This window comes from Nelumbo lutea, chromosome 2 (genome assembly GCF_056320005.1).
Source record: "Nelumbo lutea isolate HS-2025 chromosome 2, American lotus-T2T, whole genome shotgun sequence".
NCBI lineage: Eukaryota > Viridiplantae > Streptophyta > Magnoliopsida > Proteales > Nelumbonaceae > Nelumbo > Nelumbo lutea.
In genome coordinates this window covers 74,358,087-74,383,853 of record NC_142685.1, presented here as the reverse complement: position 1 = coordinate 74,383,853, position 25,767 = coordinate 74,358,087, and the positions used below count along the sequence as shown (strand labels likewise).

The following is a 25,767-nucleotide window of genomic DNA, read 5'->3' as shown; positions in this document are numbered from 1 at the left end:
TTAAACTATTACTTTTAACCCCATTTGATCCGATTATTACATATTTGGATGGGGTGTTTATGTAATCAGATGCAGAATATCCGATTAATAATAAAAAAAAATAAAATATAAAAACAAAAAAAATACATAAAATTTATAGAAAATTTTGGATACATTATTGTTATCATTATCATCATCTAGAATTACTACATGCAAAGCACGTGCACACTTACTAGTACTTCAAAAAGGACGAATTCAAATTAAGAGAGCGGTAATTGAGAAGATTGAAGGATCTACAGATGATTTGCTTTATACCGAAAAGTCTGGAATTGTAGGACATGTCATCATACTCAAGGTTCAAAATATCGATACAGGCTGATACATTTGGTACTATTTTTTATGTGTATTTTTTTTCAAAACTGGCTAAGAGGGGCCAATTTAAAGCCGGTCTACCCTTTGAACCACTTGTCAACCCGAAACACCCCTGGGCATATTAGAAAGGCTCCGATACGATACGTATCGGCCGTCTTGACTAAATTTTGATCCTTGAGCATATTGCGTATGGGGGGGGGGGACAGACTCGTGCGAGGCTAACGGAGGTCGGAGGCCACTCTCCTTGTTTTTTTTTTTTTTTTTTTTTGAAAAAAACAAAAAGAAGAGAAGCAACGCAGAGAAGCCCTAATCGAAAAAAACTGCCAAAGCCCCACCGCCGCCCCTTTTCTTCCGACGACAGTCCTTGCCGTCGCCGCCTCTTCTCCACCGGCGATACTCCAGTACCGACGAACTCCGTGGTTTGCCACATGTTATAGGGAAGTTGACAAATCTCGAGGTCCCAAAATCTGAGTAGCAATTGTAATGATCTGATAGAGCTTCCCTGTCGCCGACGAGGATTAGGAAGAAGACTTCTCTGCCGCCGGTATTATTTATTCTTTTTCTTATTAACACCATATCTGAAATGTTTTCATCAAGGACCAGTTTCCGGCCTCCCTTAGTAGTTTATTACTACGATCACATGTGCACAACTGCACATGGATAACTTCCACATTAATCACACCATGAGGGCACTTTAGCAGATTGATTAGTAAGAAGTAATTAACGTTCCTCCAAGGCATCATTCCAGGTATTTCATTTGTCACAAGCATAAGTGTAAGCAGGTGTGGAAAGTGGAAATCTCTTGATGGATAGAACGTCCTGCGGTATAGCTGAGTGTTTCATAGAAAACCCTTCTTCCATGTACTCAATTTTGACAAAATTTATTTAAAACTCTGAGCTTTAAACAGAGTTATTGTTCTTTCAACCCACTTGCTAATCCGTTAAAACTTTTTTGCTATGTATTTGAACGGTGTTGTGCTCACATTGCACAATTTGATGAATATTTGGGTCAGTTTCAGGTTGTAACGGTGAACAGGTTGGTAGACGAATCACTAACCAACTCAGTTAACTCTCCAATTTTTTTTTTTTTTTTTTTTTTTTGGGGGGGGGTACTCCTCTAAGGAAAGGTCAGCCATCAGCCATATGAAAAGAGAAACCTACCAGCTTTTGGTTGAGACTTGCTTCTGTGATAGCTTATCATGTTTAAGGGATGAATATTTCATTCGACATTGCTAATGAATATTTATAAAAGTATTTAGTCAAATATGTCTTCTTTTATGCTGACATGCTTCCATAGGTCTTTGATGAAATAAGGATGATTCTTTTTTTTTTCTGTTTGGTTTTAGTCTAGGTATATTCAATAGGATGTTTTTTCCCTTTTTTGTTTATGTTATTAAGATAGTGATTTGTAGATGGATTTTCTTTGTTCTCTTTTATGGCATTGATTTTTGTTGCGTTATAGCGTGTGGGTACTCTACTTAGGCCCATGTTCTTTGATTTTTAGCTACACCTTTGGTTTTACTGTTCTTTCTTACCTACCTGTGTTTGGAATTAGGAAGAGTCATAAACAGATTCAGGAATGGCATTTTTACTTTCCTATGTTTTGGGCATCAAAGGCAGAGTATTCTGTCCTACAGAGTCATTTTTATATGTCCATCTGTGATTGGATTGATAAATAGGAGATCGAATATTCAAATCTGAACTGGGATGTTATTTCCTTCAGGGTCTGGTGTGATCTTTTATTTCGGTTCTAGTTATTTATTTTTATTTTTTTGGGCATGTGGCTCAATGGGGATGAATATTCAAATTGGCATTTTTTATTTGTGAGTACTTCCAGATGGTACTCCAGAAGTATTACAATCTGAACTAAAACATGGTTCTTGAATCCTGATATAGCAAATTGGTTGGATAGGATTTATGTAGCTAAGCTCACATTGTTGGAATCAAGGTTGAGTTGAGTTAATGTGAGTTAAATAGGGTATCTTGCAAATGAAAAATGATATTATTCTTGTACCTAGTAAGAAAAGCTACTATCTACGGGCATTCAAGTAAATCAAACCATGGTGGATCTAGTAAATACTAAGACCATAATCCTCTAAACCAGAAGTCCTATTTATTGCTTCCAGAAGCATATCTTGCATCTTGGGGGTCTAAAGGATGGAAATTTCCAACAAGTAAAAGTGATAATGTTATTGTTGTTTATTATTGTCACTTTGTTGTTTATTGTTGTCAAATTGCATTTACCTTTCTTTCTGTGTTCTATCCATTTAACAATTATTTAAACTTTATGTTGTATATAACAGAATAATCAAAAAGAGTATGGAAGTTGGGCCTCACTCTATGCCAGATGGTGACAAACATTGTATTGCCAATAATTTACCCAAGGAAAACGAACCAGCCGAGCCTATTGAGCTAGATAAAGGAAAATGTATTGCTGATGATTTGTCTAGAATTGAAGATCCACAAAGCTTAGATACAATTATAAAAGAGAAGCTCAAAGAAAGATGTGCTCTTATTCCTGAAGAGTTGACCCCAAAAGTTGGCATGGTTTTCAAAACAGAAGAGGAAGCATATGACTTTTATAATGTATATGCTGGAAAGGTGGGATTCAGCACTCGAAAGTCTAATAGAAATCTATGCCCTATAACTGGTGTAGTGAAATTTAGAAGGTTTTGTTGTTCTAAAGAGGGGAAGCGTACTGAAGATAAACGTAGAATCAATGCCAAGCATCGTCGGCCAGAGACAAGATGTGGTTGTATGGCAGAGTTGAAGATAAGTCTTCGTGAAGATGGTTTCTTTCATGTGGTTAGTTTTAACGAGACTCATAACCATATTATTGCAACTCCTGATAAAGTACACATGTTAAGATCACAAAGAAAGCTCTTTGAGGCACAAGCTACTCAAACTAAAATGACAAATAAGTCGGGGATAACTTCAAAAGCATCAAGAGAATTGATGTCTGAGAATGTTTGTGGGCATGAAAATGTTGAATTTATTTCTTCAGATCTAAAGAACTACTTGCATTCGTATCGGAGTGGGAATATGGAGAAAGGAGAGGCAGGTGGTTTTTTACAATATTTTCAAGACATGCAATCAAAGGACCCATCTTTTGTTTATGCAATACAATTGGACCAAGCTGAGCTAATCACAAATTTATTTTGGGCAGATGCACAAATGATAATAGACTATGGTCATTTTGGTGATGTTGTGCTTTTTGATACAACTTATAGAACAAACAATGAACATCGACCATTTGCACTATTTGTGGGGGTAAATAGTTATAAGCAATCAATCGTTTTTGGTGTCGCAATGTTGTATGATGAAACTCCAAATACATTTGAGTGGTTGTTTAAGACTTTTGTCAAAACAATGGGTGGGAAAAAACCAAAGACAATTCTAATTGATGATGATGCAGCTATGGTGAATGCAATCAATTTAGTGTTGCCAGAATCACATCATCAACTATGTGTTTGGCATATTTTTCAGAATGCCAGAAAACACCTTAGTGATGTATTTGAAAAATTTAAGACATTTTCTAAGGATTTTGGTAGCTGCTTGTATGATTATGAAGATGTCAGTGAATTTGAAAATGCATGGGAAAATATGATTAACAAGTACAATATTCAAGATAATGATTGGTTGCAAAAGTTGTATAGCAAAAGGCATAAGTGGGATCTAGTGTTTGGCCGGGAAACATTTTGTGCTGACATAAGCACTACACAAAGAAATGAGAGCATGAGCAATCGTCTTAAGAAATATCTTCACATTAAGTATGATTTGTCAGAATTCCTTCAGCATTTTGAGAGAGTAATTGCTGAAAAGCGGTATGAAGAGTTAAAGGCTGAATTTGCAACAACACAAAACATCCCAACCTTGATAATGCAAGTGGATATATTGAATTTTGCTTCTCAAATATATACTCCGCCTATTTTTTCCATGTTTTATAATGAAGTATGGCAGCAACTAAATTGCAGCATTGAAGAAGATCATGTTGTGACTGGAACAATGACCGAGTATGTGGTTAGTGTGTCTGGAAAAAATCACCAACACAAAGTTGCTTTTGACTCGGTAGATGATTCAGTCAGTTGTAGTTGCAAAAAGTTTGAACATGTTGGGATCTTATGTGGACATGCATTGAAAGTACTTGATTATAGACGTATCAAGACAATCCCCTCATGCTATATATTGAAAAGATGGACCATTGATGCAAAGGTGACGGCTGTTGAAGCATTTTGTGGCTCTACCATACTTTCTGACCGAAGCTTAATGGCAACATTACGTTACAAAGAAATGTATCGGTTATTTATTCAAATAGCCAACAAAGCTGCACTTGCTGAGGATACTTACAAAGTTGTTATGGAGATTGCAGAAAAGCTTTTGAAAGAGGTTACAGGATGTTTAAAACACATGACATTTGATCAGTTATTTGTTGCATCAGAGGGTATGGAAGTAGAAACTAATGATACCACTAGCTTGCCTTGCAAAGATCTTGATCACATAAATGATGCTAGTAGCAATAATGTTATCTCTGCTGAAGGGGGGACATCAAATGTACATTCTTTAAAGAGGCCAAGCAGAAATTAATGATATCATTTTCCTTTATTGGACTTGTTCCCACCAGAGAAGTTATTTCCTTGATAGGGAGGTACTGTGTTGCTTTTTTCTTCATTCAGACCATGGACTGAAAGAAGGGCAGAAAGGCCTAGTGAGAACTTGGGATGTAATTTTGATTTGAAAGAAGCTTGATAGGAAAGAGATAGCAGCTCTACTTCTGGCATAGGTGGTCCCAATCCATGAATCCATCCTTTAAACAGGGAAATGCCATTATGGTGTCAGCACTCAGTAGGACTGTGTAATTCTGTTTATATGAAAAATTGATGTTCAAGAAAATTATATTTGACAAAAATGACATTGATAAATGAAGTGAGAGAATACTTTCTGTGAAGCTCTGTGGGCAGTTTGGAATTGGACTAAACTAAAGTCAGGTATATATCTTATTGCTAATAGTGGAGTAACAAGAAGTAGCAAACTCGCTCTATGTTGGTATGTATTAGACCCTGAATTAGTGCACTGCTTCCGTTCTTGGTGAGGCTTGATTTATATTTCGAAATTTCTTCGCCTCTTCCCATTCTCTAAGCAACATATGGCAGTCTCAGTGGTGTATGATAGCAATTGGTCCCAAAATACTATACAAGGAAAGTGTATTTATTTGTTAATATCCAATACTTAAAATGATCCAGAAATGTTGTTGATCTCCTTTCAGCTTTTTAATACAGGAATGATGGCAAATTAGCTTGTAGTTCATATTGTGACTTTGCCAACAGTTTGGGTCACTTTGTCCTAGTAGCAAGATTAGTACTGAAGCAACTAGTCTTAGTATGAGAGACATTTATTTGTGACACTCCATGAAAACAATTATCACATTTCATAGCATAGAGAATGAAGTATCCTTTTTAATTATCTCTCTAGTAACCCATCTACCAACTTCTCAACAGGTTTATCTTATTGCTGAACATGTTATTAAGATCCATCATCCATGTTGAAGGAGGGTTGAAATCTTCTCTTCATGGTTCAGGAACTGAGGTATTTTTTTTTGCAATTTACATTAGGTCTTCTTGTGATAGAGTTAAGCTTTGTCTTATGCATTTAATGAATTCTCAACCACATGATTACAGTTTGAGTTCCACAGCCTACATAATAAAGTCAGTTATCCTCTGAAAGGTCACATTCCTGATGTTTTGGTGAATGAGATTCTCTTCAATTGAAATGAGTCCTATAAAATTGTGCCACTGGATAGAAAAGGAGTTCAACATGTGATTCCAAAGTGCAATACGACTTCAGGAAATGGTTCAGCAGATGGCTTCTCTTCTGGTGTATGGAACAAGGTAAATTTGAGTTTTTGAAGCTGACATTCCCAATAAATGGATAAGTTTAGTTCTGCTAAGCATACAAGGGTATGACCATACATGATAAGTAAACCATGCATGCAAAGGTGAGATATTTTCTTGTTTTTTTGATAGTTAAGCATATATTGTTTTATTAATATAAAGAAAAATGTATAGAGATGAACAAGCGGGGTATGACTAGCCCTAACAACCCCTTGTCTAGCTAACGAATCAGCCATCCCATTAGCATCCCTAGGAACTCAATGAAAACACAGTCATACTCATACCCCTTAATAACCACTTGATCTTCTTCACCACTTCTAGGTAGGTACAGGCTGCCTTCTTCATTCTCTAACCTGCTTATCACCACTTGAGAGTCTCTTCAACCACCGATCTTCCAAGATTTAGTCTTTCTGCTAACTGTGCCACATACAGAACTGTGATAGAACAAGAATTGGAAGAAATTGATATCTTTCAATTGAGAAAATAGTACATATATATACAGCCTTGTAGATACTAAAAAGGAAGAAAATCATACAACCTTGCAGATACAAAAAAGGAAGAAAATCATACAACTTTGTAGATACAAAAAAGGAAGAAAATCATACAGCCTTGTAGATATTAAAATAGGAAGAAAATCAAAGAAAGAATAATTCCTATAATCAAACTATTCCTAATTGGGCTAATACTACATATTTACAGCCTATAATTTCGTAACACTCCCCCTCAAGATGGAGCATAAATGTCAATCATGCCCAGCTTGTTACAAATATAAGAAATCTGAGCTCTATTAAGAGCTTTTGTAAAGATATCTCCTAACTGCTCTCCAGACTTCACATATGCTGTAGAGATCAAGTTTTGTTGAATTTTCTCACGAATGAAATGACAGTCTATCTCAATATGTTTAGTTCGTTCATGAAAAACTGGATTCGAAGCAATATGAATCGCAACTTGATTATTGCACCATAGCTTCACTGGAACTGAAACTTTAAGACCGACCTCAGTTAAGAGTTGAGAAATCTACATAACCTCACACGAAGCTTGTGCCATTGCTCTATACTCAGATTCTGCATTAAATCGCGGCACCACATTTTGCTTCTTACTCTTCCACGAAACCAGATTACCACCAACAAAAACACAATAGCCAGTAATGGACCTTCGATCAATCTTGGAACTTGCCCAGTCCGCATCAGAAAAACACTCAATATTACTGTGACCATGATTCCGATACAGCATCCCCCGTCCAGGAGCTCCTTTCAAGTAACACAAGATTTGTTCTAAGGCTGCCCAATGATGCACTGTAGGAGAGGACATAAATTGACTTACAATACTAACTGAGTAAGCAATGTCAGGACGAGTCACTGTGAGATAGTTCAACTTTCCAACTAGTCTTTTATATCGTTCAGAATCATCAAAAGCATCTCCATCCTTTGTGAATTGTAAGTTAGGAAGCATTGGAGTATTGCATGGTTTGACTCTCAATTTCCCAGTTTCTGTTAACAGGTCCAAAACATATTTCATTTGAGACAGGAAAATGCCTCTTTTACTCCTTGTCACCTCAATCCCCAAGAAGTATTTTAGGTGCCCCAAATCTTTAGTATTGAACTGGCTCTGCAAGAAGGATTTCAAGGATGAGATTCCCTTCGTGTCACTCCTAGTGATAACAATATCGTTTACATATACAACAAGTAGAATGATGCCAAATGTGGACTGCTTATAGAAAGCAGTATGGTCAGATTTGCACTTCCTCATCCCAAACCTCTCTACTACCTGATTGAATTTTTCAAACCAAGCTCGAGGACTCTGTTTTAGTCCATACAACGATTTTCAAAGACGACAAACTTTCCCATACTCCCCCTAAGCAACAAATCCATGTGGTTTCTCCATATAAACCTCCTCCTGAAGAACTCCATTGCAGGAAAGCATTTTTAATATCAAACTGGTAAAGTGGCAAATCATATGTAGCTGTTAGAGAAATAAATAATCGAACTGAAGTCAATTTTGCCACAGGGGAGAAAGTATCAGAATAGTCCACTCCATATGTCTGTGCATAGCCTTTGGCCACCAGGCGAGCCACTGATCCATCAGAATTAAATTTGACTGCAAAGACCCACTTGCATCCAACCGCTTTCTTACCAGTAGGTAAATCGACTAGATCTCAAGTACCATTCTCAGTTAAGGCATTCATTTCCTCAAGCATGGCATCACGCCACTCAGGATGGGATAAAGCCTGGTGACCAGTTTTGGGAATCCCTACAGAATCAAGAGAGGCAATAAACGAACAAGAAGTAGAGGACAAATGATCATACGTAACATAAGAGGAAATTGGATAAGTACACTGACGTTTACCTTTCTGAAGAGCAATAGGTAGATCAATATCACTGGTCATTGGATCCAATGACGAAGAAGAGACCGGTGTCGGACTTGTCACAGGAGGATTAGGTCGTCGAGAATAGACTTGAGTAATAGGTAGTTTTGGTTGAGAAGGTGGTGGTGGGGGTATTGGAACAACACTAGCGTCTGGATCGGTGATATGATACACTAGTAGATCATCATCCTCTTGTGGACACACAGGTGTAGATGGAGCAGTAAAGAAAGGAAGATGTTCATGGAATGTAACATCAGTTGACACAAGATACCTGTTCAAGAGGAAAAAAACACCTGTACCCTTTTTGGAGACGAGAGTATCACAGGAAGACACATTTTAATGACTTGGGGTCCAATTTGGAAACATGCGGACGAACGAACAAAACAAGAACATCCAAAGATATGAGGTTCAACAGGAAACAAATTTATTAGGAAGCAAAATCTTATAAGGGATTTGATCATTTAGAACAGTGGAAGGCATGCGATTAATCAAAAAACACGTTGTAGAAATAGCATCAGCCCAAAACTGTTTAGGAACATGTGTTTGAAATAAAAGAGCCTTGGTAGTTTCAAGAAGATGTCTATTTTTTCTCTCAGCCACTCCATTTTGAGATGGAGTATCAACACAAGATGATTCATGGAGAATTCCATTCTGAGTGATGTAAGTCTAGAAGGAATCAGAGAAATATTCTTTGGCATTATCACTTCGCAATGTTTGTATAGACACATCAAACTAGGTTTTTATTTCAGCACAAAAGGAATTAAAATGTGAAAGCAACTCAGAATGAGATTTCATTAAATAAAACCAAGTCATACGAGAAAAATCATCCACAAAGGTAACAAAATATCGAAATCCAGTTTTAGACATAATAGGACAAGGTCCCCAAACATCTGAATGTATTAACTCAAAAGCATGACTAGCCCTTTTATTAATTCGAGAAACAGACGATAGACGATGATGTTTTGCAAACTGACAAGACTCAATCTAAAGAAGATACATCATGAAACTGAGGAGAACTTCTTTAACAAATGTAAAGATAGATGCTCCAATCGACAATGAGCTTCAAAAGGAGATAAAGTACTTGAACAGGCAATGGTCTGAGGTTCCTGGGTATCCAAAATGTACAGACCTCCTGATTCTCGTCCTTTACCAATGATCCTCTTCGTCATAAGATCCTGAAACAGACAATGATCAGGAAAGAATGAGATACAACAGTTAAGAGTACGGGTGAGTTTGTTAACAGATACCAAATTAAAAGAAAATTTTGGTAAACTCAATACGGATGACAAAGAAAGTGTTGGTGTGGGATTGATAGTGCCAGAACCAAGGACAGAAGAAATAGAGCCATCTGCTAAGGTGACCGAAGAAGGAAAAGTGTGTGATTGGAAAGTGGAAAAAAGACTAGGATTACTTGTCATATGATCTGTTGCACCAGAATCAATGACCCACTGAGAGGAAGAAGAAACAAGACATGTATTGGTTTTACCTGACTCAGCAAGGGCAGTGATGGACTGAGAGGAGTTCTTTAATGCCTCTTGATACTAGGTAAATTTCGCATACTCATCTGCAGAAATTGTAATGGTCTGATCTGACGATGGATGAGGAGCATCACTCGTAGTTACAACATGAGCTGACTGAGACCCAAAAGACTTCTGGTTTTTCTTTAGCAATTTCTAGCAAGTCCTTTTAGTGTGTCCTGGTTCATGACAATAGTAGCAAACTACTACCCCTGTGGCCTGAGTTCCAGCATTCCGACCACTATTACTGCCACCTCTGCTACTATTCTAAGAACGAGACTGGCCAGTTGATCCACTATTCTGACTGACAAGTGCACTAGGTTGTTGTATAGGTGAGGTATGGGAACCAGTATCTGTACGAAGGGCCCTAGTAAAGACCTCTTTTAAAGAGGTAATCTTAGGATTAAACAGAATCTGTGACTTAGCACCATCAAATTGAGGATTAAGGCCAGCCAGAAAACTCATAATAGCCATATGTTCTCGTTGAGTCTACTGAACTTTGATATCAGTACTGAAAGTTAACAAGCCATTCAATTCCTCATAAGTGCGTTTGAAATTCATGAAATAGGTCTGAAAAGACTGATCCTATTGTTCAGCCCGATAAAATGTCTTGCAAACATAAAAAATGCGGGAAATATTTTCTTTACCAGAGAACAGAAAAGCCAAATATTCCATTAGTTCTTTTACAAACTCATAGTGAGAGACATGACCGACGTACTCATTCTCAATAGAATTGTGGATTTGCAAAAACAATTGAGCGTCAATCCTTAGCCATTCAGTGCGGGTCTCATCAGTAGGAGGGTCCTTAGTCAGATGGTTGTCCTTAGAGATACTTTGTAAATACAAACGAACAATCTTACTCCAGTCTAAATAATTAGTTCCGTTTAGTTTTTGTTTAGTGATTTTAGACAGAATGGGGATAACACTAGGCATAGCCAAGTTCTTTTGTTCAACCGCCACCATAAACACAGGAAAATAAACTTTTAACAACCAGCAAAGCCAATAAAACACACTTAAACTGAATCGGCAGCAAATGCAACACCCAAACAACAAGAGACCGGTGAAGGTGGGTAGACAAATTTGGGATTCCGCTTCCACTGGTAGGGGTGGTGAGATGCAGATGTCACTCAGAATGGGTGACCTAGAGATCGCAGCTGCTGCTCACTTGGGCAACGTAAAGAATTCAAAGCTGCTCATTTGGGCGGTAGAGGGAAGAAAACTAGAAATTAGTTTCAGACTGGAATTGGTGTCTCCAGCTCTGATACCATGTGATTAGACCTGTTCATGGGCCGGGCCGGGCCGGGCTCGGGCCGGGCTTTCACTTGTCACTAATGAAAATATACTAGGCCCGAGCCTGAGCCCGGCCCGACCAACGGGCCTATAACTTGGGCCCGAGCCCGACCCTGGTAAAAAGCCCGAAACCCGAGCCCGAGCCCGAACCCCGACCTAATTGAAAAAAAAAAACAAATTTCCCTATTCAAATTGGAATTAAAAATTTAGATAGTATTTTTTTTTTCTATTTAAATGAACAATGGGCCTACAAGATGGTATTTTTCCCTTTCTTTTATATTTTAAAACACAATTTTACATTCTTAAATCAAAAAATTTATTCAAATGGACATAATCATATAACTAATTTTAAGTTTAATATTAGGTCGGGTCGGGTCGGGCTCGGGCCAAGCTATTTTGACAAAACCTGAGCCCGGCTTGAATTTATTGCGGGCTGGGCTTTTTGGCCCAAATTTAAGCCCGCGGGCCTATAAGCATGTTCAAGCCCGTCCGGGGGTCGGGCCAGCCCGTCCGGGGGTCGGGCCAGCCCGTCGGGCCACCCGGCCCATGAATAGGTCTACATGTGATAGAACAAGAATTGGAAGAAATTGATATCTTTCAATTGAGAAAATAGTACATATATATACATACAACCTTGTAGATACAAAAAAGGAAGAAAATCATACAGCCTTGCAGATACAAAAAAGGAAGAAAATCATACAGCCTTGTAGATATTAAAATAGGAAGAAAATCAAAGAAAGAATAATTCCTATAATCAAGCTATTCCTAATTGGGCTAATACTACATATTTACAGCCTATAATTTCGTAACAAGAACAATTGATAGTTTAGCTCTAATGGAGTCTCCTTGAGCACTAGGACACAAGAATAAAACTAAAATGGTTCCATCTTTATCTCTAAAAGCCCCTCCTATATCTGATGAGCCTGGGTTACCAAGACAACTCCCATCAAAATTTAGTTTTATGAAGCTTCCTGGAGGAGGTTCTCAACTCTTAACTATCCTAAATTTACTTGTAGATGAAGAAGCCACTTATTGATAAAAAAAGAGAAGCCACTTCCCTCCAATTCCTTCTTATGTCAAAGGAAAAAGGTGAGAACAAATCCAAGGACTTGACCCAATGAATCACCCTTAAGAGGATACATTCTAGGATTGCTTCCACAAATCTCTCCTCTTCCTTGAAAAGTCTTGCATTTTTTTTGAAGATAAAAGTAAAATTCATTAAAATAAAAAAAAAAAGGATTACAACCTAGCAGGTGATAAGGCATTACCTGCACTTCAAGGGAATCAAAAAGAAAAATAAAGATCTGCTAGGGAGCAGGGATACAGAAATACATAAAACTATCATAGATTACACAGCTGGAATTCCAAAATGTTTCCCAAATCCTCCCTAGAGACATGATTAAATTCTGGAGTTGCAAGAACCCAATCTGCTAGTGCTGACAGCTGCCACGATCTTGTCCAAGTTTCAGTATTTTTCTTCGAAGATTCTTCTATTTCTTTCTCTCCAAATGTTCCAACAAATTGCAAACGGAAAACAACTCCAAATCATTTTTGCTTTTTTACTTCCTCGTAGTTTTGGCCATGAAGAGAAGATTCCTGCTGTAGTTGCTGGTTGGAAGTTTGAGACTCCAAATCTCCAAACATAGTAGTGAAAATCCTCCACAAGAGCTCAGCAATCTTGCAAGAGGAAAAATGATGACTGACTGATTCCTCCTGTTCTTTGCAGAGGATGCATCTATTAGCCGAATGAAGCCCCTGGATTTCAGATGATCCACAGTCAGAATACCATCCATTGCCACCAGCCATGCAAATGCTTCAATCCTTGGGGGAACCGGATTTCCCCAAACAGCAACTACCTGATCTGAATCTGAAATATTTCTGATGAGAGCCATATAACAAGATTTAACAGTAAACCTCCAATTTGAACATTCTTTCCACCAGAATTCGTCCCTTGATCGATATGAGATTTTTACTTTCTCTAACCTCTCCACAAGGGAAAATGGGAAATGCATTCCTCAAATTCTCTATCCAGTGAAGGCCTTCTGAAAATTGGACACCAAACCAACTGTCCTCCCCTTCTCTCATAATACTGACTTATGGTTATTTCATCTTCAGATAATCTATACAAACTTGGACAAAGCTCACATAGCTTACCTGTTCACACCAATCTTCCTCCCAAAATCTGATTCTTGCTCCATCTCCAACTGAAAAACTTGTTAGACCCCTGAAATCTTGGCTAAATTTCATGATTCTCTTCTATAAACTCATCCCATATGAAGACCTCACCTCCCTAGATTCCCACCCAAATCTCACCATCACATACTTGCCCACTACCATTCTTCTCCACAAAGAATTGTCCTCCCTTCCTGAGCCAAATCTCCACAACCATTTCCCAACCAAAGCCTTGTTAATGAGCTTGACCCTCCTAAAACCCAATCCATCCTTCTCCTTTGGCCTACAAACTTTCCCCCAACTTATCAAATGAAACTTCTTACTCCTGCCCTCCCCAGATAATCCTTACCAAGGAAAAACCCCTCTGATTTTTTTTCAATTCTCTCAGCTATTTGTGATGGAATCCTAAGTAAGGATAGATAATAAGTCGGTATTTTCCCTTCCACCCATCCAGCCTTTTCTCCACTCTTTCCACTATTGGTCTCCAAAGTGTACCTGATTTTGAGGAACCTCCAATCGGCATCCTAAATGTGTAAAGGGGAGTTCTCCTGTTTAAGATTCAAAAGCTTCAGCGCATTCCATTAGAACCTCCCTATCCACCCTCCCAACTCCAATCAGAACGCTTTTTGATAGGTTCACCTTCAGCTCTGTCAACATCTCAAAGTTTGCCAACACTGCTCTCAGATTTAAAATCTGTTGAAGAGAAGCGTCCAGAAAGATCAAGGTATCATCTGCGTATTGCAGATGAGAGATGCATGGACCATCTCTACCCACTTTGAAGCATTCAACTAGACCCAGCTGTTAACTTCTTTCCAGTAGCAGATTTAGAATTTCCGAAACCAAAACAAAGAGGATAGGAGAGAGAGGGTCTCCTTTCCTTAAGCCCCTTGAAGCTTGGAAAAATTCCGTAGAAATTCCATTAATGAGAATAGAATATGACACTGTAGAGATGCAAGCAAACATCCAGCTCCTCCACTTCTCTCCAAATCCCATTAATCTTTGAATCTCTTCTAGAAATCCCCACTCCACATGGTCATAGGCTTTCTCAATGTCGATCTTGCACGCAAAAGCAGCTCTTCTGCTCCTTATTCTGGAATCTATACATTCACTTGCTACCAAAACTCCATCTAAAATCTGCCTACCTTCCACAAAGGCCATCTGAGCTTCCCCACCACTTTGTGTAGCACTGTTCTCAACCTCTTTGACAAAACCTTGGCTAATAATTTGTAAGTGCTGCTGATTAGACTGATTGGCCTAAAACCCTTCAGATTTATCGCTCCATTCTTCTTTGGGATTAAAGATATAAATGCAGCATTAGTCATTTTCTCCAGAGACTTTTTTTTTTTTTTTTGTGAAACTCTTTCAACATCTGATCAAACTCCTTTTCTAGCAGATTCCAACATGCCTTTCTGAACGTGAAATTAAGTCCATCTGGACCCGGGGACTTATCCCCATTTGTTCCTTTCAGAGCCTCCTTAATTTTCCCAAATCAAAATCCCTCTCAAGCCAAGTTACTGAAATGTCACTCAACTTTCTTGGAACCAAGTCCCGAAGGGACATCCAGTTTTGAATTATTGAAGTATATAGATTCTTGTAGAAATCTGTTACTTTGTTTTGAATTTCAATCCAATCCTCTTCCATCCTCCCTCCCCAACCTGAATTCTAGAGATAAAACTAGAAACTAGGCATGAAAGAAAGCAGTATTTTTGTCACATGCTTTCAGCCACATTACCCTTGATTTCTGTCTCCATTTCTCCTCTTCTCTAAAAAATATTCTTTTTAATTCACAGTGCAATCTTTCCCTCTCAACCTCCTCCTCTCTAGAAACATTTCCTTCCTCCTCCAACCTGTCCAAAAGTGCCATTTTTTCTAGTATTTCCTTCTTCTTCTTGTATCCCCAAATACTGTTGAACTCCAATCCTTGATTTCTCCTTTCAGTAATTGTAGCCTCCTAGTCAATTTGAAACCTATAGTTCCTGCTACTTGAAACTTCCCCCACTTCTCCTCTACTTGTTCTAGAAAATTTGGGTGATCAAGCCCAATGTTTTAAAATGCAGAGGCGTGATGTGAGGTGTTCCACTACCTAGATGTGTGAGGCGTAGTTCAGAACGTAAGATGTGTAAGCCTCCCGAACACAGGAGGCATAAGCTTCCTTAAGATGAGGGGGATGAGGAGGAAGGAGAGGAAGAAAAAGAGGAAGGAGGATCTTGTTTTTCTTTATTTTTAATAAAAATATTTTATATTAAGAAGATGAATAGCACTAGTTGAAAGGGGGTGTCTTGTCGAAGCGGAGGCCCACTTTACTTCCCTTTATCTTTTCTTCCCTTCCCTTTTCTTTTCTTTCTTTTTATCTTTTTATCTTCTCTTTCTTTTTCTTTCCCTTCCCTTTCTTTTCCTTTCCATTCCTTTCCTTTTTTTTTTCTTTTTATATGAAATGTGCAATTTAGATGAATGTCTCTCTGCATTCTTTATCTATTGTAACTGAATTTCTCTGTTATGAAAATTTCTTGCTGACCAAAAAAAAGAAGTGCATGAGGCATACATCTCTAGCACGCCTCATGAAAAGGGCATATAAGGCACATATGCCTCAGAGGTATCAGCACCTCTGGCATACACCTCAGGGCGTTTTGGGGGCGCCTCGCCTGGAAGTGCGCCTCCAGGCTTATGCTTCCCACGCCTTTTAAAACACTGATTAAGCCAAATTTTGGAAACAGTCTCATCTATTCAAATAAAAGAGTGAATATTTCTAGAGGAGCAGACCAAGAGAAAAATACAGGGATTATAGACAGAGAAGAATCGGTCTGGGTGGTTACAAAATATGAGTGGGAGAAGAAGAATGTCATTCAGAAAATTGGAAGGCCAAAAAGGAATTTTGATGGTGGAGATCGAAGAGAGGCAGCTACTTATGTAGAGGTGCCGGTGGGGAATGAGGGCCTGTTAAATTCTCAGAAGATTCACAGAGTTTCAGTTCCTGCACTTTCTTCCCCTTCCCAAGGAGTAACTAATGTTGTGGATAGGCAAGGAACAAGTGGTGAGGTGGATAGAAATGAGGATACAAGGTTATCTGTCTCCAACGTTGCAAGAACTCCATAGGAGGATGCCAGGGGTATTGGCAATACAGAGGTAGCAAAAAATAAGTCTTCTACTAAGATCCATTGCGAGGAAGTAAGTTCCAGTTCTCCATTTCCTCCATCTCTCATTTCTCTGGTCTTTCATTCTTCTCCTCTAGAAGTGGGAAGTTCAGAGGGTAAATGGTGGTGTGATAGGGGAAGTTCACGAAGATGTGGTTGGGGACGAAGTTAGCCTGAAAAGGAAAAGGTCTGAGAGGGGAACAGACAAAACTTATAATAGGAGGAAAAAGAAAGGAAAACGAGAGAAGACAGAGGTGAAGAAGGGATCTGGGGGAGAAAGAGAAAGAAAAAACTTGAAAGAAGTGGGAAAAGAAAAAGAAAAAGGGGAAACAAACATAGGGAAAGGGAGGGTGGACATCAGTAACCTGGTGTAGAGACAGGTAGAGATAGGCAAAAATCTAGAACGTTATGGTTAAAAGGAGATAAAAACACGCGTATTTCATGCCTTTGCAAATGGAAGGGGGAAAAACATGATTACTAGGGTTGAAGTGGATGAGATGATAGATGCATGGGGAAAGATTCAAGAAAAATTAGTTACTAATTACAAAAAGTTGTATGTGGGGAGAAATTGGAGTTGGGTTTCACTAGGAGATTTAGATCCAAGTTGGTTGAGTGACAGTTCAGCAGGTTGGCTAGAAAGGGTTTTTGAAGTAGCAGAGGTGAAGGAGGCTTTGAAGAAGATTAATGGTGATAAAGCACCAGGCCCAGATGGTTTTCAACTTCAACCTCATTAAAAGCTGCTGGTATTCCTTACAAGAGGATTTCATGCAGATGTATAAGGAGTTTTGGGAAACTAAAGCTCTAGATAGAAGGGTAAATGCTACATTCATCTCCCTAATACAGAAAAAGAGTGAGGCAGTGAACATTAAGGATTTCAGGCCAATAAGCCTAATAAGCGGTCCCTATAAGCTATTGGCAAAGGTGTTGGCAAGTAGGCTGAAGAGGGTGATTCATGAGGTGGTAGGGGAATCTCAGATGGCATTTGTAGAAGGAAGGCAAATTCTAGATGGGGTATTGGTGGCTAGTGAGTGTATAGACTCAAAAATAAGAAGTGGAAGACCAGGCTTGGTATGTAAGCTAGACATAGAGAAGGCATATGACCATATAGAATGGGGATTCTTGGAGGAGATGCAAAGGTTGAATCGATGGAATATCATATGAATTCTTTGGAGGGGTTGGATGTATGGGTGCATTTCATCAGCTTCCTTCTCCTTAATTAATGGAGTATTATATGAATTCTTCCAAGCATCTAGATGAATTCTACGCAGACCTCCAGTTCCCACTTTAAAACCTTCTACCCATCCCCTCTGCAGTGGGCAACCTGATTTCAGACTGGGCTCTTAGACTTCCAGACTTTGATCAAGTAACCAAAGCTGATCTGTTGGAGAGATTCTGGAGCACCCTTGATTTACAGCCTTGTAATAATGATTCATTTTCAGTCTTAAGTTCTAGTGTGTATTTGGTTTGTCAACTTGACAACCATTGGATTTGAGATGTACTTTTTTTCAGTTTTATTAAACATTCTTTTTATCCTTCAAAAAAAAAGAGATTAAGAGATTAAAGGCAGTCGCACCATTTAACTTTACCCATTAGCGGATCTTTCCTTAAATAATTGAAGGTGGAAAGAAGATTCAATAAAGGTAAAACACTTATGGTGGGAAAAAAGCAACAAGATAGAAATAATTTTGTTGAAAAAGATGGTAACTAACAAGATAGAAATAATTCAGTGCATAATTGTCAAAGTGTCTAGTTGCTTAGGTGATGGAGTTTTATAAAGTAAAAACACTAACTGAAGCCTGCTGAGGATAGATGTGATTTGGGTCTTCCAACCTCTCTGAGTTCGAAAGATCTAGACTCTGTTGAATTTGAGAATCTGGAAGAGAGGGAGATGGCAATTCTGGAAAAGGAGGTTAACGTTGGTGCTGAGCCAGAAGACGAAGACAATGATGGAGGTAAGGTCAGAGGAAAGAAAGACGTAGGTGATGGTGAATCCTCTGATGGACAGGCTTGAAATCAGGTCGAAGATGGCTTGATTTTTGAGGAGGTTGAGATTGGAAGACTAGGTGTTGATTTGGGTGGAGGGGGCAAAACAGAAGAGAAGGAGAAGGAGCAGTCTAGTGAGTTCAACAGCAACAAATCACGGAATGTGAGAATTCACAATATAGTGCATGTGACAAAGATCTTTTCAAGACTTAAACTCGGCTTGGCAGGGACAGGGCCTACAAAAAATATAGATGGGAATACAGAAGGAAAAGGGTAAGAGGTAACGGGATAAGTGGTAATGAGCACAGGGAGGTAACAGTGCAAGCTAAGCCACTGGACTCCCTTTCGTATAAGGAACAACAGGAAAACAAGGTGAATGATATCGACCCTGAATCTGGTTCAATACAGTTGAGGCAGGAAAATGATGTCGTTGACAAAGTTTCAGGTAAGGTAGACATACAAAAATTGGTGGATAGAGAGGTCACAGTTGGGAAAAGCTTGAGTCTGATGTTCTGGGGTGGTGAGGAATTTGCTAGGAGGGCCTTCGAAGAATTTGAAAGAAAAAAGGAGGTAGAGAAAATGAAGAAAAAAGCTCAGCTGGAAAGGAACAAGGAATGGGATGAGGAATTCTCGAATCAAGAGGATGAGTTCACAGACGAAGACTGATGTGGGCATCTGGAAGGGCTCTTGTGCTTGATTTGATTGGGGGGCAGCTTCTTTTTTTTTTTTTGGGTTCTTTGTATTGGGTCTATCTCATGATCTTTATCAGAGTTATTTGGGTAATCTTGTGTTCAAGGTGTGGTTTTTGTAGGATCTTTTTTGGGTTTTCTGTGGGTGCTCCTTGCTTATGGTGATGTCTTATCACCTCCTGCTGTACTTTATATTTTTTTATTTAAGTTTTATTTGATTCTTCAAAAAAAAAGCACTAATTTCTAGGTTGGTTCCCAAATTTTGCATACCAATTATTATGCATAAAAATCGAATAGTAGCTACTCTTTATTAATAATATTAATTTTGCACTCAAAGCATTGCAAAACATCATACTTAAAACGATAATACTATGACGTAATAAGTATTCAATCTCTCTCTCTCACTCCCTTTTCTTCCTAAAACCCTTGTGTCTTTCATGTAATTGTATAATCCTTAGACAAAGTATGAATTATATACATAATATATGAAGGATGTATTAGCACAAATTATATTAATGTATAGCTGTAGTGATAATATTAAAATAAGGTAGGTGCCTTATTATTTTTGTCACCTGGTTGATGACTCATGACATAGGTTGGTAGGTGGGTGCCTAGTGTCCTAGATGGGTGTTTTTTTAATATAAGCCATGTGTTTAGAAGAGGTTGCAACTGAGGGTTGCCAGCAATGCCTTGACAATTATGCTTCAGTGTATCTTACCCCATCCTGTTGCAAGGACTATGTTTGCTTGTTTGATTTACACAGAAGAGTTACATAGTTTCTGTTTTGTCTCATTTCTTCTTTGTAGATGACTTTTTTTTTATCAGCATTCAGCAATGACTATTTGGGATCTGCATAGTATCTCAGGTCTGTGTGCAGAATTTGAATAGATTATCTATATATTTATTTGATATTCCAAACTGGCTGTCCAAGTATGTGACAAAGACCTTTAATAATCAAACCATCAGATAATGTGAGATCCATTTAGTTTCTTGACAGAAAAAGCTAGAACTAGAATCCATGGTTGGCAACAAAAAATTTTAAACTTTGCAGGTAAGGTGGTGCTCATAAGACCAATTCTACCAGCTCTCCCTAGTAATGCAATACAGGTGGTTAAATTACCAATTGTGGTGGTTGAGCATTAGATTTTATTATAGGGGAACCACATAGGAAAAAGCAGACCTCACATGGTTATTAGTCAACCTAGGGAGGTGGGGGCTTTGGTCTTGAAACAGATAAAATTCCAAAATGTAGCTTTTCTGACAAAGCTAGCCTAGAGAATATTTTCTCAGCCATAGTTGGTAGGGTAAGTTATTTTTTGATAGTCTCTAGGCGACAAGGTTCCCTTGGAGGCTCGCCTCCCCCAGTCACCTAGCAGTTTTGTATACTGTATTACTGTCTTATAAAATACTTTTATATTATTTTTTTGAGATTATAATTATAAAATACTTTTATAAGCTATTTTTTTTTATTATTTTCTTATTCGTTAGAGTTAAATCAACACAAACATTGCTAACTGCTGTATTGAACACTCAAAGACTTCAAAATCTGAACCAATAAGATGGGAGGAGTCCATGAAGGTTCTGAAGACAAAAATCAGCAACCAGAAAAAGTTGAGGACGAAGAGGTTTTACAAGAAGACCCTACTGGCGAGGAAGATGCTTTGGAAAATTTTACAAGTAAGTACTGAAAAAAAATTACAAGTAAGAAATTGGAAAAGCAAAAACAGGAAATGAATGAAGAGAAAAATGGAGGGATGATTAGGGATGAGAGCGAAGGAGGTAGAGCTACAATCGGGGAAGAGAGGGAGAGCAGTCAAGGAGTTGAGATGATCTGGTTTGTAGGGGCGGAGGAAACACGAGAAAATGAAGAGGGGAGGGAAAGAGGAAGGGAAGGAGACGATGGTTTAGTGGAGGAGAAGGAAGGGGAGAAAGGAGCAGGGAATGAGGGGAGGGGGCAGGAAACAATAGAAGGGGTGGTGTCAGAATGTATAAAAGGAAAAGATATAGAACTTTTCCCTTGGAAGATAAAAGAGAAAAGGGACTGAAATTGGATTCTGGGGAGGACTCAGGGGAGGAAAGTGAGGGTGAGCCGATGATAGATGAGACACAGAAGGTGGTCACATGTGACATTGAAAAAGTAGTGAATAAGGAAGTGGAAATTAGTACAATTCTGGGTCCATTTTTCTTAGGAGGGGAGGAGTTCACAAAGGAAGCCTTCAGGTCTGCGGAGGAAAGAACTGGGGAGATCGAAATTCAAGAAGGCATAGTGGTTGAATGTAAGTCAAGCAATTTAATAAATCAAGTGGTGGAAAATTATGAGGTAGGTGATGAGAATAACATCAAGGAGAAGGTAGAGGAGGTAGAGAGGGAGGGTATTACAGCTAGGGATCAGAATTTTAAGGGGAAGATAGAAGAAGCCGTTGGAAGAAGATTCAAAACTCAGAAGAGCAAAAGAAGCCAACAACAGATACCAGTTTCAAAGGTTTTTGCAAGGATAAAAGGAGGAATGTTTGGCCTTGGACCTAACAAGAAAGTTAGGAAATCCAGAAGTGCAGTCAGAAGACAACAGGAAGATGGTAATCAAAAAATTAACAAATAGTTTTGCTGCTTCTGCTATAAGCAGCTCTCCACAGAGCTTTCTGAGCAAAATATTCCAAACTGCTTGCCAAGGAAGCTTTGTTAGAGTTACTGTTACAAGCTGGATACCGAAGAAATACGAAAACTTCAGTATTCCGAAAAACAAAGACAAGCTGATTGCTGGCAGTCTACAGCCTAGTCGCTGGTAAGGTTTTGAGAAACTTCTCCTGGAAGCACAACAGTCATTGGCACCGGGGATGGAGGAGGAGGTGAGGGTTCAGGCAGGGTTACACGAACAGGGCAGGTTGAGAGATGAGAGGGAATGCAGGGGGGGAGGGCATTTGAGTTTTGGTATTTTGGAGCTAATGGACATCCTGGTAGCTCAGCACAAGTTCAAAGGGGGATGTGTGTTGGAGGACACGCGGTAAGGCCCTATTGTGTGGGACATTTTTGGGGTGCCAGCCCGTGGAGCGCAGATTCGAACTCAAAGAGGAGAGGTGTGAAATGAAGAAGGAGATGGGCAGGAAGAAGTGTTTGAAGGAGATGATTAACATTGCTGTTGGGTAGGGGAGGGACTTCTTGTTCTTTTTCTGATAGGACATCCTGGTAGCTCAGCACGAGTTCAAAGGGAGATGCGTGTGGGAGGACACCCGGTGAAGCCCTATTGTGTGGGACATTTTTGGGGTGCCAGCCCGTGGAGCGCAGGTTCGAACTCAAAGAGGAGAGGTGTGAAATGAAGAATGAGATGGGCAGGAAGAAGTGTTTGAAGGAGATGATTAACATTGCTGTTGGGTAGGGAAGGGACTTCTTCTTTTTCTGAGTTTTTAGAACCGAGAGAATTCTGGGAAGGAGTTTAAATATCAATAGGATTGTCTTTGTAGTGTTCGTCTTTCATCTTTTTTATCTTGGTGTACTATGAGGTAGTGGGTGGTGTTGTCGTAACACCTTGATGATTGTATCCAGCTACTCTACTTTTATTTTAATAAATTTCTTTCTTTATACTATCAAAAAAATTTATACTTAATTTGGTGATCAAGATCTGTAGAGATTTCGGGAAATACTGGTTAGTTGTCCAGTGGGGTCCACAGAACTTGGTTTAATTTGTTAGAGAATTTGAGAATGAAATAAAGAATAAAGTGTGTTTTAGGTAAAACCCTAAAGGTGCAATCTCTCCCCTTCCTCTTCTATGCTGTTTCCCATCCAATGTCATTCTTGCCACACAAAAGACAAAAAGAGGAGAATTTTTTTTTTTTTTGGAAAAAAGTGTTTGGTTCACTAACTTTTTTTTCTGCACATTCTTGATTTAGAATCATCTTGTGTCCAACAATGTTCTGAAAATCGTAATTGTATCAGAAATTGTAGAGGAAGTTGAATCGAATTGAATCATGAATCATAAGATTATTTCTATTTTTTACAAGTTGTAAAAAATTAAATATAGGTATGCTAAAAGGCTAAATATATATAGAAAAGTATTATTTTAAGTCATAACTAGTACCTAAAACAATAGAGTTTATACAATAGAAGTCTAAGATGATATAATTGAGTTTAACTTGAAAGTCAAATAATCCACATACAATGGCTCTTTATCCAACACATGATAGAAAATAAACTCAATAATATATAGTCTTAAATAACGTAAATAAATCAGCTTCTAGTTCTAGTAAGGTCTTTAGAACAAGTTACCCTTGACAAAAACTAAATATAAACAGAGCAAAATGAACTGATTCTTAATTGAATTTATTTGGGTCACAATGAATCTCATGAATCGTATAAATCGTAATGTTTATGAATCAAATTTTAGGAGCAGAAAAGGATTTAGACATAAGACTCGAATCGAAACCCTTGGGGTTCACGATTCAAATCGTGAATCGTAAGATTTTAATAACATTGGTGTCTAATGAAACACTGATGAAGAAATCCAGTAACACTTGTATATGCATGTTTAAAATATTTGGTTTTAGGTCAATAATGAGTTATGATGTCAGCAAATCATATGGAGTATTATTCTCAAGTGTTAATGGATGTCGAATTCTTTTGCAGGGGTTTGAAGTTCATCTTTTGTGGATATGGCTGGCACAGAATAACAAATGCTTCAACTGATATGTTCAAACTCATGAAATGGTGCATATAGCTTGGCTGAGAACCTCAGAATTCTGTTTGGCTACTGGCATTTAAATGAGATTTGAAATAGTCCAAGCAGTTAGTTACAGTGAAATGGGTTCATCATCGGGCTGGTCAGGTTAAATACTTACAGTTCTGTTGATATATAGGTGACACTGGCATTGGAGGAATTCGTGGGCAAGTGCTAAGGCCTTGGGACCTTGGCCTTGCCTTGATTAGAGGGATAAAAAAATTTAGTAGTTGAACGTGAACCTAGAGCCATAGTTCTAGTTTGTAAGAAGAAAAACACCCTCTATGGCATACCTAGGTTTGTAATGGACTGTATCAGTCTTTTCGCTAAGTTCCAACTTATTCATTTCTCGTCAATTTTTAGAGGGTAATTCTGTAGCTCATTTATTTAGCAAAAATGACCTTGATAAAAGATGTAAATTTTAAAATCGACTCTGGTTGCCAATGAAGACACTCGTTTGGAAGTTGGAACCAGTGTTTTAAAAGTGCAAGGGCCAATTTGCGCCTGAGGCGCGAGGTGTGCATCTTTTCAAGAATGGCACAAAATTACAAAAAAAAAGTTAAAAATACAAAAAAAAAGTCAAAAAATCCCTAAAAGTTAAAAAAAATATTAAACATAATGTTAATAAAAATATAAACTTAAATTTTAAAATAAATGATTTAAAAAACCTATTATCTAAAATTAAAATACATAAACATAACATGTAAAGTGTATTCAAATGAAAATTTAAAAATAAAAGCAAACATATAAAGCATTTTCAAGCATGTAAAACCCACAATCTCTTTTTTTTTTTTTCTTAATTGCATTGTTTCAAGTAGTTAATATGATGTAAAATATATTGCATTCTTGATTCTCTGAGTCGCCTTTATACCATGCCCCTCGAGGAAAGCCCGAATAAATCTATGTTAGGATTTGAAATTTTTATTTCTCACATAAAAAATAATGATTTTACAACTTTCATTGCCTTCTAATAAGATATTTTATTGCAATGAATGAATGAACAATAGTAGCAAATAGGGGGTTTGTTCGCTTCGCTCGCTCACCAAAGCTCTGAGAACCCCCTATTTGCTTATGTTGTTCATTCATTCATTGCAATAAAATATCTTCTTAGAAGGCAGTGAAAGTTGTAAAATTATTTTTTATGTGATAAATAAGAATTTCAAACCCTAACATAGACTTGTTCGGATTTGCCTCGAGGGGCGTGGTCGGGGGTTTAGGGACGGAGCCCTTGACCTAGCCATTAGACTAAAAAAAAAAAAAGCAAAAAGAGCAAAATTTTAAAAAGGCGCATGCCTGAGCTGAGGCGCAAGGCGCACCAAGTGCGTGCCTTTTGAAAGAGGTGCACCTAGGACCTAGGCGAGGCACATGCCCCAAAATGCGCCTAGGGCACCTTTTAGATCACTGGTTGGAACGCTAGAGGCCTAGCTCTTAGAAGAAATGTGAAGGAGTTGGTCTACTCACCACATTTCTAGTATTTTGGTTCTTGAAACTAGAGTGTCACCTATATTAAGAATGAGCATATAGTGTATATAAATAAAATTATTACGAAGATAATAAAATGACATAATCATTTAATAACATATCTAGCACTATTACCATATGGAATTATGTGGAGGTTGATAATTAGGATTGAGGTGGTTATATAGGGTTTAATTCATGAAATTGCAATAATA

At 38.2% G+C, this 25,767-nt stretch overlaps 1 protein-coding gene across 1 annotated transcript; it reads left to right on the top strand.

Annotated features, from left to right (window-relative positions):
* The first annotated feature begins 541 nt into the window (after window positions 1-541).
* On the top strand, window positions 542-24,450 carry LOC148871535 (protein FAR1-RELATED SEQUENCE 5-like). The gene is made up of 5 exons (XM_088967914.1): window positions 542-895; window positions 2,655-5,336; window positions 5,847-5,934; window positions 6,027-6,236; window positions 24,004-24,450. Exon 2 carries the CDS (start codon window positions 2,671-2,673, stop codon window positions 4,933-4,935), a length of 2,265 nt encoding a protein of 754 aa, XP_088824040.1. The 5' UTR covers window positions 542-895; window positions 2,655-2,670; the 3' UTR covers window positions 4,936-5,336; window positions 5,847-5,934; window positions 6,027-6,236; window positions 24,004-24,450.
* Window positions 24,451-25,767: the final 1,317 nt, after the last annotated feature.

Bases quoted from the DNA above. Each gene is read 5' to 3' on its own strand.
- LOC148871535 (XM_088967914.1), top strand. From the start codon at position 2,671: ATGGAAGTTGGGCCTCACTCTATGCCAGATGGTGACAAACATTGTATT.